This window comes from Psittacula echo, assembly GCF_963264785.1.
Source record: "Psittacula echo genome assembly, chromosome: 1".
Classification (NCBI taxonomy): Eukaryota; Metazoa; Chordata; class Aves; order Psittaciformes; family Psittacidae; genus Psittacula; species Psittacula echo.
In genome coordinates, this window is record NC_137735.1 from 50,386,812 (window position 1) to 50,401,440 (window position 14,629).

At 36.9% G+C, this 14,629-nt stretch overlaps 1 protein-coding gene across 1 annotated transcript in view; it reads left to right on the forward strand.

Annotated features, from left to right (window-relative positions):
• The window catches only part of CCSER1 (coiled-coil serine rich protein 1), a gene marked incomplete at both ends in the record, with an annotated part of 646,590 nt that overhangs the window by 326,875 nt on the left and 305,086 nt on the right, over window positions 1–14,629 (forward strand). The window contains one exon of the mRNA XM_080638355.1: window positions 1,725–1,808. Within this exon, the coding sequence (XP_080494481.1) occupies window positions 1,725–1,808 (84 nt within the window). The remainder of the gene's footprint in view (window positions 1–1,724; window positions 1,809–14,629) is intronic.

Here is a 14,629-nt window from a genome sequence, read left to right on the forward strand (position 1 = left end):
AAATACCTCACTTTCAGAAAAATAATAGTGAAGGTCTTGATACTTTAAGACATTTTTATAAGCAGGTATTATGCTAACAAAAATGTTAAATTTGTACTAATAACACATCCTGTGCTGAGGGCTCTATGCTGGGATGTGCTAGTATTTTATTTTCAGTTCACATTCCTAAACAGCAATCTGTTAGTAGACAGTAGGTGTGAAATGTCACTATACCATATAACAAAGAAAAATTTCTGTGTTTCTCTAAAAGAGGTAGTGCAAGTTATGCCTTTTTCCTAAATTTGAGTCTTTCCGGAGATCTGTACACAGTACTGAAGTAATGTGTAAACAGGTCCATTACGCACCTGCCAGAAATAGCATATCTCATTTCATTGCAATTGTAAATATTTGGGGGTTTATGTGTGAGTATCTTATTTTTATTTCCAGTTCCATTAGAATGGATGATGAATAATATTATTATTTTGAAATGTATTTATTATAGCTGAACATTTAACTGAGGAAAATGGACTTCACATTCTTTACCGTTCTGCCTCATATTTGTGAGTTCATTTGGAGTTACAAGCACATTAGCAATGACAGAGTTCAAGATTATTGTGGTCATTATACCCTTTTGAACCCCTAAGCTCTTTATGGTCTGAATTTCTGCACTTTTATACTTATGTGATAGCTAGAGGTCCAATTTTATTATTTTTAAACAAGTGTTGTGTTAATGTATTTCCAACAGGGCTTTTTTTGTTTTGTTTTGTATGGCTTAGGTTTTTTTGTAATTGCTGTTTTGGGGTTTTCTGTTTGTTTGGGGTTTGTTTGTTTGTTTCGAAATAATGATACTCCACACCAGTAAAATTCTCAAACTTTGTAAGTATGACTCTTTGCTAGAAGGATGTAAAGATGCAATTCTTCCTTTACAGTTGTATAACCAGCTAGTTGGCTGGTTCATTTGTTAGGGTTTTATTCTTCAGCAGTTCAATCATTTAATCTGAGTTTCTTCTCCTAGATATTTATCAGAACAACACAAAAATCTGATCAACATTTTGTCTCAAAAAAAAGGTGTTTAAACTGACATGAGCTCGTGAAATTGCCTGGGGACAGCTTGCAGACTGCCTCATGAGCCTAGGTTTTGCTACAGTCTTAGCTATTAGGTTAATTTTTCATGCAAGTCAAATTGAATTTTAGTGAATGGTCACTAAGCAGTACCTATTTTCTTTTCTCCACCCAGTTAGTACCAGAATTGCTGCTTTTTTGGCTGACATGAGACAGAAAGATGTATGCATGGGAAAGGTGCTTTACTTTTCCTGTTGATGTCTGTTATACTTTCTTTTTCTTCCTTTCCAAGATCAAGAGCTCCACAATAGCGCTTCTAAATTGATATTTCTCTAATGTTGTTTTGTATGAGTGAAATTTTAACACTTCATAATCATTCCTTAACTGAAAAAGAATGATCTGATAGAATCTTCAGTAAAAAAGGCTTAAAAGATGCAGAAAACAATGAAATGGACTTCTGTGCAGGGAGCTAATCACGCTTCTATGTAATGTCTTTGGATGCATTAATTTGTTTATGCAGCAACTTTAGAATATGTTATTGAAAATACAACATGTGACAAAGGAGAATAGAGTTTCATTACTTGAATGTAATTATCTCACTCTATGTGGAACAGTCTTTTCTTGTCAAGAGCAAAGTAGAAGGCCTAAGCCTATTATAACATCTCTTTTGATGTTTTTTGTAGGATGGAATAAAAGATGAATGCTCAGTGCTGAAGCTGCAGCTGAAGGAGAGAGATGAACTCATAGCCCAACTTCGTGAGGAGCTGGTAAGCAAGCAAAGCAATTGGTTTTGACTGTTGGTGGTTTTCAGTGGTTTGTTCTGGTTTTGGTTTGGGTTTTTTTGGTGGTTTTGTTTGTTTGGTTAGTTTTTTTTCTTTTAAATTAATTTACCTGATAATGTCATTCCAGACCAGAAACTAAAGAGGTACAATTTCACACCTGCTACAGAACAGCTAGCCTAGGGCTATGTTAATTATTCAGATAAACACTAAGAACACTGCCTGTACATTTTTAGGGACATGCCAGCCTCTGAAGTGGCTGCTATCTAGATGCACTGCTAGTAGAAGTTTCCTTGAAAAGATTGTGTTGACAGTTGTCTTGCAGTATCAGAGGCAGAGAAATAGCACAGCACTGTATGCATATGACAGAAATCTTGAAGGGCCATGCACGTGTCCTGATGAATTGCAACCACTTCTCCCATGGGAGCTTTTCATTTGTTCAGTAGAAAATGTAATACTTTTTTTCTCCTTAATAGATGTCTTTAAATATAATACTAAATATTCTTATACTTGCTAAGCCTTTCCTTAGTGTATGAGCTACTAATGCTTGAGTACTGCCATTTTAAGGATAGGTAGAACACTCTTCAGTGACTGAGATTAAATATGATATAGCAATTAGCAAACAAACACATGAAAATACATTTTATTTTCTTATTAAGGCTGCACTACCATAATTTTTAAATCCCATTTTTGTTGGAACATGATTAAAACATGTATGTCTTCAGTATTTTTAAATGAAGGAGAGATTTTTCCACCTCCTCTCTATCACCTAAGAGATAACTTAGACTTTGCAGAGAAAGCATGTAGGGTCACCACATTTAGAAGGGCATTCAGTACATATGTCTTTTGCATGGAAGTTGTAGGTGTGCAGGCACCTAACATTTTGTATAAGCACCCTTTGGGAGGAGAGGTTGTCTCCCTATTTACATCTTAATTATTTGATCTAGCTCAGGGTCTTTCTATGCCTTACTGTCTCATGTCTAGTGGCTAGCTCAAAACTTCGATAGAATGAATTCAGGCCCATCCATTACTGCATCTTTTATGAACTAAACCAAACCACCAGCACAAACAGCTAAGTTTCAGGTTGCATGGGAAAAATGTGATACTGCTCAAGGATGAAAGACTTCTGTGCTGTATTAACATCTGCAAAATAAATACAGGTCGTCAATATTCTTTGTTTCATATTTGGCTACATTGAGGAATGATGTATTATGTAATTATTATCTAAAATTAAATGACAAAATGGGACACAGGGAACATCAAGCTTCTGCACAGTCCTGGAGCATTAATTTGATATCATTCTAGTTTGGAACATATGCTACTTAACTGGTCGACAGTTTTGTCAGTGTAAAATTATCCTGTATTGATACAGTGAGCTGTAGCTCATTTGCTGTTAACTGTTGTCAAAGTTCATCTGTCTATATGTCAGTTGCAGAAAGAAGTCCCACAGGGAATTTAGTTCTTGTGCCTCATAAAAGACAGAAAAGTATATCTTTCTAGGGCCATGAAATAAGTATTTCCATATGACTGGAAGTAAGCGTCAGTGATTTTAGTCTAAGATTTACTGACTTCAGTTTTGACACTCTAGGACTAGAACTTACAAAAGATAGTTCAGGTGGGATCCTTGAGACCACAATGAGCGAATTGAAATTAAGTTATGAGGGGACTCAGTATGTCTCATTTACTCCTGTTGAACTAAATAAAGCCAAATTGGGAGATGAACATGTAGTAGGTGCCCACAGGATTGGAACAAATGGTTTTGTGCATGAGGTGTGCAAGTATGAAGTCAATATGCTAGTTTTGGCCATCTGTGTATTTTTTAATCTATACTGTGTATTTTCCTGCAATACTATTTATCTGTAAAAAGCCGGGGGTGTTATTTTTTTGTTTAGGGATGTGGTGTAAGAGCTGCCAGGATTTCTAGAGTAGCTAGAATTAAAGTGGCAGGAAAGTGAAAGAGGTCACTAAAAACACACTTTGAACTTGTGCCAGAGCTGAACATTTTGACAATCTTTTGGATAAAAAGTGACTGTATCATTTTGTCAGAATCCACTGGATCGCTAAATTGAAGTCTACTTCTTGAAGGACCTGAGCAATCTAACAAGGGAAGTACCCACTCATCTTAGGCTTTTCTTAAGTTAGGCAGCTATGGAGGAGCTCTTTAAAACTGTGATTTTGATGTTAAGCATCTAGAAGTCTCAATACAATTAGTGAGCCCCTGTTGTTTCCCTGATGCCTGTAATGAGATTGTATGAGGCTGAGGATGCAACTTGAAGCCCTCTGAAGAGCAGCAGGGCTTCAGTCTCTCTGGCTACCACCTCTTGCACTGCACATCCAATGTTCTTCTCATGGAAGACCCCTCCACTGCAATGCTACTAAATACTGAGGCCCACCAAAAGGATACACCCAGGGTTCCCTCTCTGGTTTGCTCTGGGGCCTTTTGCAGGGCCACTCCAAGTGCTGGGCAGTCATTGTGATCCCCTTTCTGTGTTTCTCTGCCCTCCCAGTGGGAGCTTCATGCAGTTTTCTTCTCATTGCTTGAGGTGAAGGAGCTGCATGGAGTGGACGATTCAACGGATGTAAGCTCTGGGTTTAGAGCTGTTAAAAATGAAGTACATTTGAAGTACAGCATAGAAGATGCTGATAAAAATGTTTTCTTCGCTTGCAAAAATCAGCCAGAAATTGAATCAAAACATGCTTTAGTATTCTGCAAATCCTACAGTTATTTATGTGTTTGTAAGACTGTAAATGTTAGTAAAGTGAAAGTTTACAAAGGATAAGTAGAACAGTAATTTTGGGGTAATAAAACTATATATCTTTTCACCTAGCTACAATTTATTACAGACATGATGGATAACTTGAATGGAGTACTTGATAGGTAACTGCTATTTTTATTCTTGTATCTTAGGGCAGTCCATGTTCTATTGTAATTCTGAATATGGAAATATAACAGTTGTAAATACAGCCTGCTTGTCTTGAAATCATGGCATCATGATGTTAATTCAGAGGTAGCACGTTAACATAAATATCTATTTGAATGGGAGTCTGTTGTATACTTCCTGAGAGAGGTATACGAAAATATGCACTTCCCTTAAGGTTTTCAGTTAAGTTGGGTGTTTGCATGTAGATTTTAAACTCTTGGTTAATAGTTTTTCTGGAGCACTCTACCACTAACTTAAACTGAACTTCAGGTAAACTTTGGCTCTTGAGGAGCTTTTGTTTCTTTAGTTTTTCTAGAATTTTCTAGTAGTCTTCCACTTCCCCCTTTATCATAATTTAAAAAAAAAAAAAAAGAAAAAAAATCAAATACTTTTCAAAAAGCATTTCTACCCCATTTGAGTGCATTATGAAGGAGAACTTGCACAGAGCTGAGGGTGGAAAATGTCAATGGATTGCGAACTGACTTGCTTCAGAGCACCTGCAACTGTTCTTTTTCCTAATTGCTATCTATTTCTTGAAGGGAGAAAAGAATAAATCCTTAAGGAATTAAAACAGGGATTTAGATGTTCAGGACAGGAGGCAGGTAGAAAGGATGAAATGCAAGAAGTCCTCACCTCTGAGCAAACAAAATGCTTGTAAACGTAGTCCCCCACCAATCTTATTATTTGTTCTCTTTTTGGTGGCAATTTTGGATTGACCTCCTTGATCACCAGAAATGCTTGTGTCTGTCTTTGGAAGGATAAATACAGGTAGACAGAGCAGTGGGATTAATTATTCTGTCATCTCCTGAAAAATACCTTTTTCAGAAACTGGCAGAGAGTTTGGCTTCCAAGATGTCGGGTGCTCAGAAGTGCTCTAAAGCTGCTTGGAAATGGGGAACTTGAGCAGTAACCTCATATTTGGGTTCATGGCATCGCTTTGCTTTAAATCTGCACCCATTTGTGACAATATCCTCTTATCCAGAAAATCAAAGAAAGAAAGTGAATCTATTCTGCAGTGTTGGGTAAAAGGTTTATTTTTGGTAAAAGTACTTGCTTCCTCTTGTTCTCTCTCTCTCCACACCCTAAAATAAACAAAATGAGTCTCAGTTTTCATTGGGCTCAGATTTTTTGAAACCTCAGCTGTCTCCTACCCGCCTCTACCTATAGCTGCATCTTCATGAACATTTTTCCAAATAAATCTTTTTCCATTGCAGTGTGAGCATTTTAGAATGACATTAAGCATAAAATATTTTCATGGTATAGTGGCAAAAATAACTGAGTGCTGCTTACATTAACATTTATTCTACTGCTGTCATTAGTACGGCAGCATTCACACTGAAAAATGAGCGTTAACAACATTATCCTTTCAACCTTGATTTCCCTGTGTAACTTGAGTGTGTGTTGTGCCATCAAAATAAAAAATGTAGTGAGGTGGTTGGGTGGATTACAAGTGGAACTGGAGGCAAAGTTAGGTCAGGAAATTAATCCCCCTTATAGCCCAGCTGTTTGAGATATTTTTCTGCTGTGGACGTGGCTCTTTATCCAATGTTAGACCTTTTACATTTATGGAGTAGTTGGATACAATGCTAGCTTTACCTTAAGATGTAGGAATTAATGCTTTAGGACTAGAAACTCTGGAATTGGCTCAACAAAACATTTCCTAAATATAGTGCATTCCTGCAGAGTAGAATGATGGCAAGCTTAGCTCTTTTCTGTAGTTTTATTCTAGTAATGGGCTATTAGCCAGTTGCTGCAGTTTTGAAGTTTCATGAAGATGAGTACTTGTTACCCAGCTTTGAAGTGTAACAGAAAGCCTGAGATGCACTTGAATCCTGTTGATGAATGGTTTACTCTTGGGTTAAGTGTAAAAATCACCTCAAAATGTAGTTATGCCAACATAGATGCCTTAGGGTGTACAGTCTTCAAATGAAAACTTGTTTTAACAAGTGAAGTGTAATATTTTGGAAAAATAAATTGGTGAACTTACGGTGAATAAAATTTTTTGAATTGTTAGGGAAAATACAAATTTTGTCAGACTATTTTCAAAATTTTCAAACAGTTGTCCTTGAATTTTTAAAGAAATTAAGTAATGCACATTCAAAAATAATAATAGGCCTTATATTTAAAAAAATAATAACTAGATTAATCTTTACACTAATTACTCGCGTCCTCTACATTCTGCTGGTTTGTAGTTGCATTTCATGTTGGCTCTTTTATGAGAGGATGTTACAGACCCATGGATTTTCTTATGATTTACATAACAGGCAGTTGTAAGTACTATCAAATCTGTTTTCTTCCTCATATTTAAGAAACGTTAAGAGCAGAAAAGAAATAGATTAGATAGACATTATTAAAGTGTCAGCCTTCTTTCTCCCTTTTTTACAGGAGAATTAATTGCATGAATTCCAGAAAAGGCTTATCTGAGCTGTAATTACTCTCTCAATGAGCTCCGCAAGACAGATATGGAGTGTGGAAGTGGCAATATCCTATGACACACAATGGGGATTAGGTTCCAATTCCCTTGATGGGAAGCTGCTAGTCAGATAGAATCTTTAATTTTCCTTGACACTTGTGGAGGTGATCCTGCATATGAAGTTAAGTCCCTGTCACAGACTATTGTCATATTGTGGTGTTTGGCATAGATAAACAATTATGTCACTGCCATAGAGTAGTGTCTTCCTAGTCTCAATGAGATTCTGCTCCTGAGTACTTTGTAAAAATAACATTGCAGAAATAAGCAAATCTGAAATGCAAGGTTTGTCCAAAACCTCCCTTGAGATACAGTGTTGAGGCTTACGCTCCTGTAATAATAATGCACCATACGTGCTTGTCTTTGGCAGCAGTGTCACTTGTACACTGCTGCCTTTATGAGTGTTAACCTATGTCCTTGGAGCTCTGTGGAGTTAAGCTGCTCTGCCTCATGTGAGGGGCTAACTGTAGGAGCCCTCACCTAAGACTTGCAAAGGGAGTTTGCATGGCGTAAAACAGGATTTGTACGGAGGCTTCTTGAGTAATTGAGGCAAAGGAAAATCTGTGTTGTTTTTTAAGTGTCTAGGAATAAAAGATGGGAGAAAGGTAGCAAAGAGCCAGTGGCATTTTTGTATAGTTTTAATGGCTCAAAATCCCTGGACTTTTTAAATTCAGTTTGCATTTTTTTCATATACATACACACAGATGTGTGCACACATAAATATATATGAATATGTATATGTAGATACACAGAAACATGCATGCATTCACACACACACATGCTGTCTCTCTTATTCAGTATGCTTTTTGGTAATTACTTTCCACTCAAAAATTGCTAACTCTTATTTAAAGAAGATTGTAGAAGGAAAGTGGGCTAAAAATGTGGACATTTACTGTTGCTTGACATGGCGCTATGTTCCTGATACTGGATGAATTCTCAGAAAAGTACTTAAGTTTGAGCTTGCATGAAAACAACTGCTGTCAGTATCATCTAAAGACATGCTATTGCATTGTATGTGTTTATAAGAGCAAAATGAGTGATGTTGCTAGAAAAACAAACGCACATATGCTGGAAAGCTTGTTTTACTTCAGTTTAATTTGTATGACTTAACAACTTCAGTATGTTGCTAAAGGCATCTGTGTGACATATTTTTACTGTAGTCATCTGATGGGGATGAGTTTCAGATTAATAAATGTGTTATACTCAGCTCTGCACAGCAATGTATAATCAATCAACTGGTACTGTTTCTTCCAGTTATTAATTTTCTGTTTGGGGAGAGAGTTTTACTTTTGAAGATGTGGGGATATCTGTCAGTGCAGTTCACTACGGATCTAATATAAGAATAATGTTTTGCTTGCTCTTTTTCATTTCCGCCTCCTCCCTCCCCAGTTATAATTCAGTGTCTTGTCCAGTTTTCTCAGTTTTCTTTGCTGTACCAGGGCACAATTCACAGGAAAGTGTCTGTGTACACACCGCTGTAGCAAACATCACAAATGAAGAATTATTTCTATTTTAATAGCAAAAAGCTATTTTTGTTTTCAATCTTGTGAAGTTCTGTAAGGAAAATGTTATGCGATTTCAGTCCTCAATGAATAGTGTTTTTTCCTTCACTCACAGTATAGTCCACCATTTAAGTGATTTCTGTCTATAAAGGAGAATTTTTAGAAGAGAAATATAATAAACATTCATTTGAAAATATTGATGTAAGCACTGGGAAGCTCTTCTTAAGACAGTGAGAAGCTGGACTGCAATCTCTGTCCTTTCCTAAATAAGTAACCTAACAAGAAATTAGCTGTATTAAATTGTTAGATCTCACTAACAGAAGCTGACTCCATAGATTCTCTCCAAGTTTTGTATGTTTGTTTGGGGTTTTTTTTTCCCCATCTTCTTATTACTTAATTTCAGTTTGTATGCAAGGAAAAAATGTTACTTGAGGTACAAGAGATTTCAGAGGTTTTATTTAACCTCTTTTTCAAAGACTGAAAGTGTTCTCACTGAAGATGCTTCTTATACTCTGGTATGATGAATATTGCATGGATCAAAGGGTGCTCAAACACCCGGGATCTCTGCTTTCCTTGAGACACAGTCTTTAGCGATTTTAATTTGTGTTTACAGCTGCAGCATGTAAGTGGAGTTTTACTGTAATTTTCACTGAAGGTACTGTTGTCTCATTCATCTATGTGAAGTCTTATCTCTGAAATTGGGAAAATATTTCTGTTACCTCTTCCAGGTTTTGAGTAGCAAAAGCATCCTTTTCCATAGCTGTTTTAAATTGATTTGGTCTGAAGACTGGGAAGTAGAAGTAGTGGAGAGATCAAAGTGAGAAATTTTCCCATGCTTGGGATAAGTGATTTAAATAGAATAAAAGATTATTGATCTTCTGCATCCAAGTAGCTAATCAGCATCTTGGATGTCCTGTGTTTTCACTGGAATGGAGAAGAAGGATACTGATACTAGATAGCTACTGGAAATGTTGCCATTTATTTCAGAGAATTTAGATAAGTTGCCTGTCTTCCCTCTCCTTTGGGTTTTGTTGTTTGGTTTGCTTGGGGATTATTTTTTATTTGAGCACAATAGAAATCTGACAGCAAGATATAGGTTTCGCTCACAGAACCAAGCCTTTTTCTTCCATCTAGCTGCTTAATGCTCCACTTTGGGTCTTTCTTCTGCTGATTGATACCTGTATCTTTCTTCATCTTTTGAAATATTGTTCCCTCTTATTTTCTATAGAAACCACACTCAGTATGCACTTCTAATGTCTCATGCATGTTTTATCTATTGTTTGAGAAGCTTGACTTGATGCCTGATTCTGGTTTTTGGGAGGACGTTGCTATTTGCAAGCTCAGTCATTTGAATTGAGGTTCAGCTGTAGTCTCTTTGACTCTGGATGAGATTTCGCCAGTATCCCAATATAACAAGGGGATGGTTTTGTGGCAAAGCTTTCAGAAATTACCTGCTTATTACTCCGTATTTAATCTGGGGGCTTGATGAGGTAAGCAGTGGTATGTACAAATGCTTTGTTACTTTTCAGGGAGGAGGCAGATGACTGAAGCTCATTCATGCTGCATGGTAGTAAAAAGTGCCGTGAGGGATATCGTTCATAAACACTGTGTTACAAGACTATATACTAAAGTCTGACTAGTGTCCTAGCAGAAAGATACCTTGCAAATTTCTACTTTCATGGGCTTATTCAATCAAAAAATATTGTTTAAGTCATCTCTTTTTGTATTTTGGCTCCTTTGGTAGTTTAACCAGATGAGCGTTTAATGCTCCTTTGGGTTTAGAAGAAGATAAAAAGGTAACATATGGTCATCATCAGAAAATCGGTAGAAAGCAATGAACTTACTGACTTTTAACCAAATATTACATTTAAATTACAAGGATAAAATCGCTACTCCTTAATAGTAAATTACCTTAATCTCACACATTGTACATTTATTTGGCTTGTCTTGGGTTTTTAATTCTGATTTTTTTTTTCTTTTTTCGCTGTTTTTTTTTTTTTTTTTTTTTTGCATGGCTGTAAAATAAAAGCAATCAACTGTTTCTTACTTTTCTTTGTTGACTTCTGAATATAGTGAAAATATATCTTAGGCTTGATGATGGTTGTGTGTATGTGTCCCAAGGTATTGTTTATGAATTATTCAGTATGCTTGAAATGTACTTAACATATTTTGGAGTTTTCTAGTAATAATGCAAGACATTTATCTTACATTTACCAATTTGAGTTACAGATTATATTTTTCTCCAGGGGAGCTCTTGTGATTTACCAGAAGAGTAATAGAGTTTGCAGGCTGTAGTACTTATCAGAATTCACTGATTATCAACACAGGACTTTATAAAACCAGACTTTCTCACAGTATGATATTTTTGTTCCAGCTTACAAATGAAGGTTTCACCAAACAATACTACTTGGGCAATAGGATGCTCTATCATTACAGATTTGGAAAGAACAAATGGAGCTATTGTGCTAGTAGTATGATAATGAGGACAAAAAAACCCCCTATCTTTTATGTAAACTTGTTTCAGTCTGGTTGGTCTGCTTGTGAGGGAGTTCAGGTTGATAGGCTGGAAAAGTAAAAAGTGGTGCAATTAAAGGATAATCTACAGCAGCAGAAGAGCTCATTTTATTTTTCAGCTGAACTGTGTTTATCATTTCAAAAGCAGAATGACAGACTGTGAAGGGAAGAGGGAAACATGGTATAGAGAAAACAGGATTTTTAAATTGTCACTAGATCCACCTTTTAGAACCACTGCAGATATAGGTGTGTCCAGCCTATAGAGTTTGCTTTGCAAATGATTGTCACTTAGCCAGTGTCAATGAGGGAAGTTTAGATCAGTTTCTGGAATTTTGTAGAATCGATTTTGTTGTCTTGTTTAATTTATGGGAATGGAAGTCAGTTCTTAAGGGATGAAGATGTTTGCCTTTTTTTTTTTTTTTTCTTTTTTTCCTCTTCCCCTCCAGTTCGGAACCACTGAGATGATGCGATTCATCAGATCCTTTCTTTCTACGCTCAAGTAGCTTAAAACATCTTCTCTAGTACTATTTGGTCTTTATTTCTCAAATCAGAGGTAGTAGTGTATGTCTGTCTCTCTTGATTTGACCTAAAATTCAGGGACCGTTCTGCTTAGCCAGCAGAATTAAAGAAGTATGCAGAGAGCTTTTTCAACACACGTGGTTATTACCAGAATGTTTTTCTGTGGAATCATGTAATCAGATTGAGTGGGATAGAGTATGCTAGTTCTTAACCAGTAAGGTGGCAGTTAACTGGAAAGTACAAAGTGTACATAACCTGTAGGGAATCATAGAATCATAGAATAGTTAGGGTTGAAAAGGACCTTAAGATCATCTAGTTCCAACCCCTCTGCCATGGGCAGGACACCTCACACTAAACCATGCCACCCAAGGCCACATCCAACCTGGCCTTGAACACTGCCAAGGATGGAGCATTCACAACCTCCCTGGGCAACCCATTCCAGTGCCTCACCACCCTAACAGTAAAGAATTTTTTCCTTACATCCAATCTAAACTTCCCCTGTTTAAGTTTGAACCTGTTACCCCTTGTCCAGTCACTACAGTCCCTGATGAATAGTCCGTCCCCAGCATCCTTGAAGGCCCCCTTCAGATACTGGAAGGCTGCTATGAGGTCTCCATGCAGCCTTCTCTTCTCCAGGCTGAACAGCCCCAAATTTCTCAGTCTATCTTGATATGGGAGGTGCTCCACTCCCCTGATCATCCTCCATGTAGGGCTCCATTCCTACAGTCCCTGCGTCTGCCTTCTAAGACTTGGGTGGTGCAGTCAGAGCCTTTGCCAGTGAAGACCAAGGCAAAGAAGGAATCAAGAAGCTGCATGTCACATGCACATCCATTTATCTATGTAGAAAGGAAGAAACCTGGAAAAGTCACAAAGCCAAGGTTGTTTTTCATAATTCCTGAAATCAGTAGTGAGCAATGTCTGCAGAACAGGGAGTCTTAAGAATTTATTTCCTAAGAAACTGTCTGACAAGGAATACATAAAATTCAGCACGCGAAGAAGTGGATACAGCCAAGACCTAGGAGTGATCATGTTGTCAGAGTTGTTGATAGAGGCAGTCAAATGAACTGCAATTCTGACTATGAATAGTGATGAGCTTCGAATGTTTTAAGCTTGGGCCATTCCATCTTTTGCTATGCACTATTTGCTCAGTTACTGTGTTCAGTTGAAGATGAATCCCTACCCAGTTCCTACTGAGATAAAAAAACAGCCAAAACAAAACATCAAAGCCAAACATCAAAGACAGCCATTGCCCTGTAAGACCAGTTATAGAACATGAGACATAGGGCAATTTGTTAGCTCTCTCATCTTCCAGCAAGCTTATATAACAAATTCTAAAGTCCAAATCATCCAATGTTCATTTTTTTTTTTTGTCTTTTTGTCATCTCACTATTTATTGGAACACTATACTATGTAGTTACTAATACTCTGTAGGTGTTAGCATAGAGGCTGGAAATAGTGCTTAAAAAATGTACCAAAATAATGCATGCAAATAAAAACTGTGTGTAGCCTACCAGGAAGGCTAATTAGAAACTGCTAGAACAGAAGTAGGTAGTTTAAAGTGAATGATAATTTAGGTAAGAAGGACCTCAGGTATGCTCAAGTCCTGCATCCTGACTCAAAGCAGGATTCAAGTCCAAGTTAGACCAGGTTGTTCAGGGCCTTTTCTAGCTATGTGTTGCAATTCCTCAGGGACCAGATACTCTGCAGCCTCCTTGGATGACCTATCTAGCCAGTCTTGTGAAGATTATTTTTTTTTCTTGTGTCCAGTAGGAGTTTCTCACTGCAATATGTGCTGTTGCTCTTGGCTTTTCTCTATTCTCATCTGAGAAAGAGATGTCTGCTGCTTCTTCATTCCCTGTTCGATAGTGGAAGAGAGCAAATGGATGCCACTTCATCCTTCCTGTTTCCAAACTAAACAAACCCAGTTCCCTTAGCCTCATAGCTGTCATTTGATCCGCCATCTTAGTGGCCTGCACCCTATTCACATTGCATCCACCTCTCATTCACTCTCCACAGTACTGATAAAAGGAGGATGGGCGGGGGGAAGAGCTCCAGCCATTTGCTGATTGTGTCCTTGATATGGTAGCCCAGCGTAGTGTTAAAATTCTGGCCTTAAAGTCTGAGCATAAATCGTATTATTATTTGATATTATAATCAAATTCTATTATAATAAAATTATTTACATTATTTTAAGGAGTTCTGAGCTAATTGAAAATATGGTCCTTCTGTCATGTGGATGTTGTCAAAAAATCTAGCTAGTTATCAGACTCCTAGCCTGGCTTCTAATTATATGTTGAAATTCTATTTAGGAACTTACTATTTAAGAAACTGTAAAATACAGATTCAGACCAGGACAGGGAATTGCGACCCTGTGCAATGTATTGCTGAATAATTTTTTTGTATCTGTCTATATAGTGCAAACGCTATTTTTTCACTTGGGAAAGATGCCTGAAATCTAGGTTAGTATTCAACTATGAGACTGAGGCATTAATGTCTCTCAGAAATAATAATCACAAACACCTTTTTTATCAGATATTATAGTGTTTCCTTCTCTAAATAGATTAATGTGTTTAAAAATAAATGAGCCAAACACAGAAAAAGGAAGACTTGAGCAGGCCTCTATTCTTCTCTGAATACTGCTTTGCTTATGGAAAGGGTTAAATACAATGCATTATGATTGTTAGATACACTGTTAAGTAAAATGGTGTTTCTAACATTTGCTGTCAGTTTGTTCGGAGGTATAACTAAATCCTAATAGTATAGGGCTTATTCTTTCAATGCAAATAAGTTCAATGTTAAGATCTACTTTCAAAAATACCTTCTGAAAAGATCAATGGCATGTCAGGGAAAATTTGAGTAGAGAGGCTAAATAATGAGAACAGG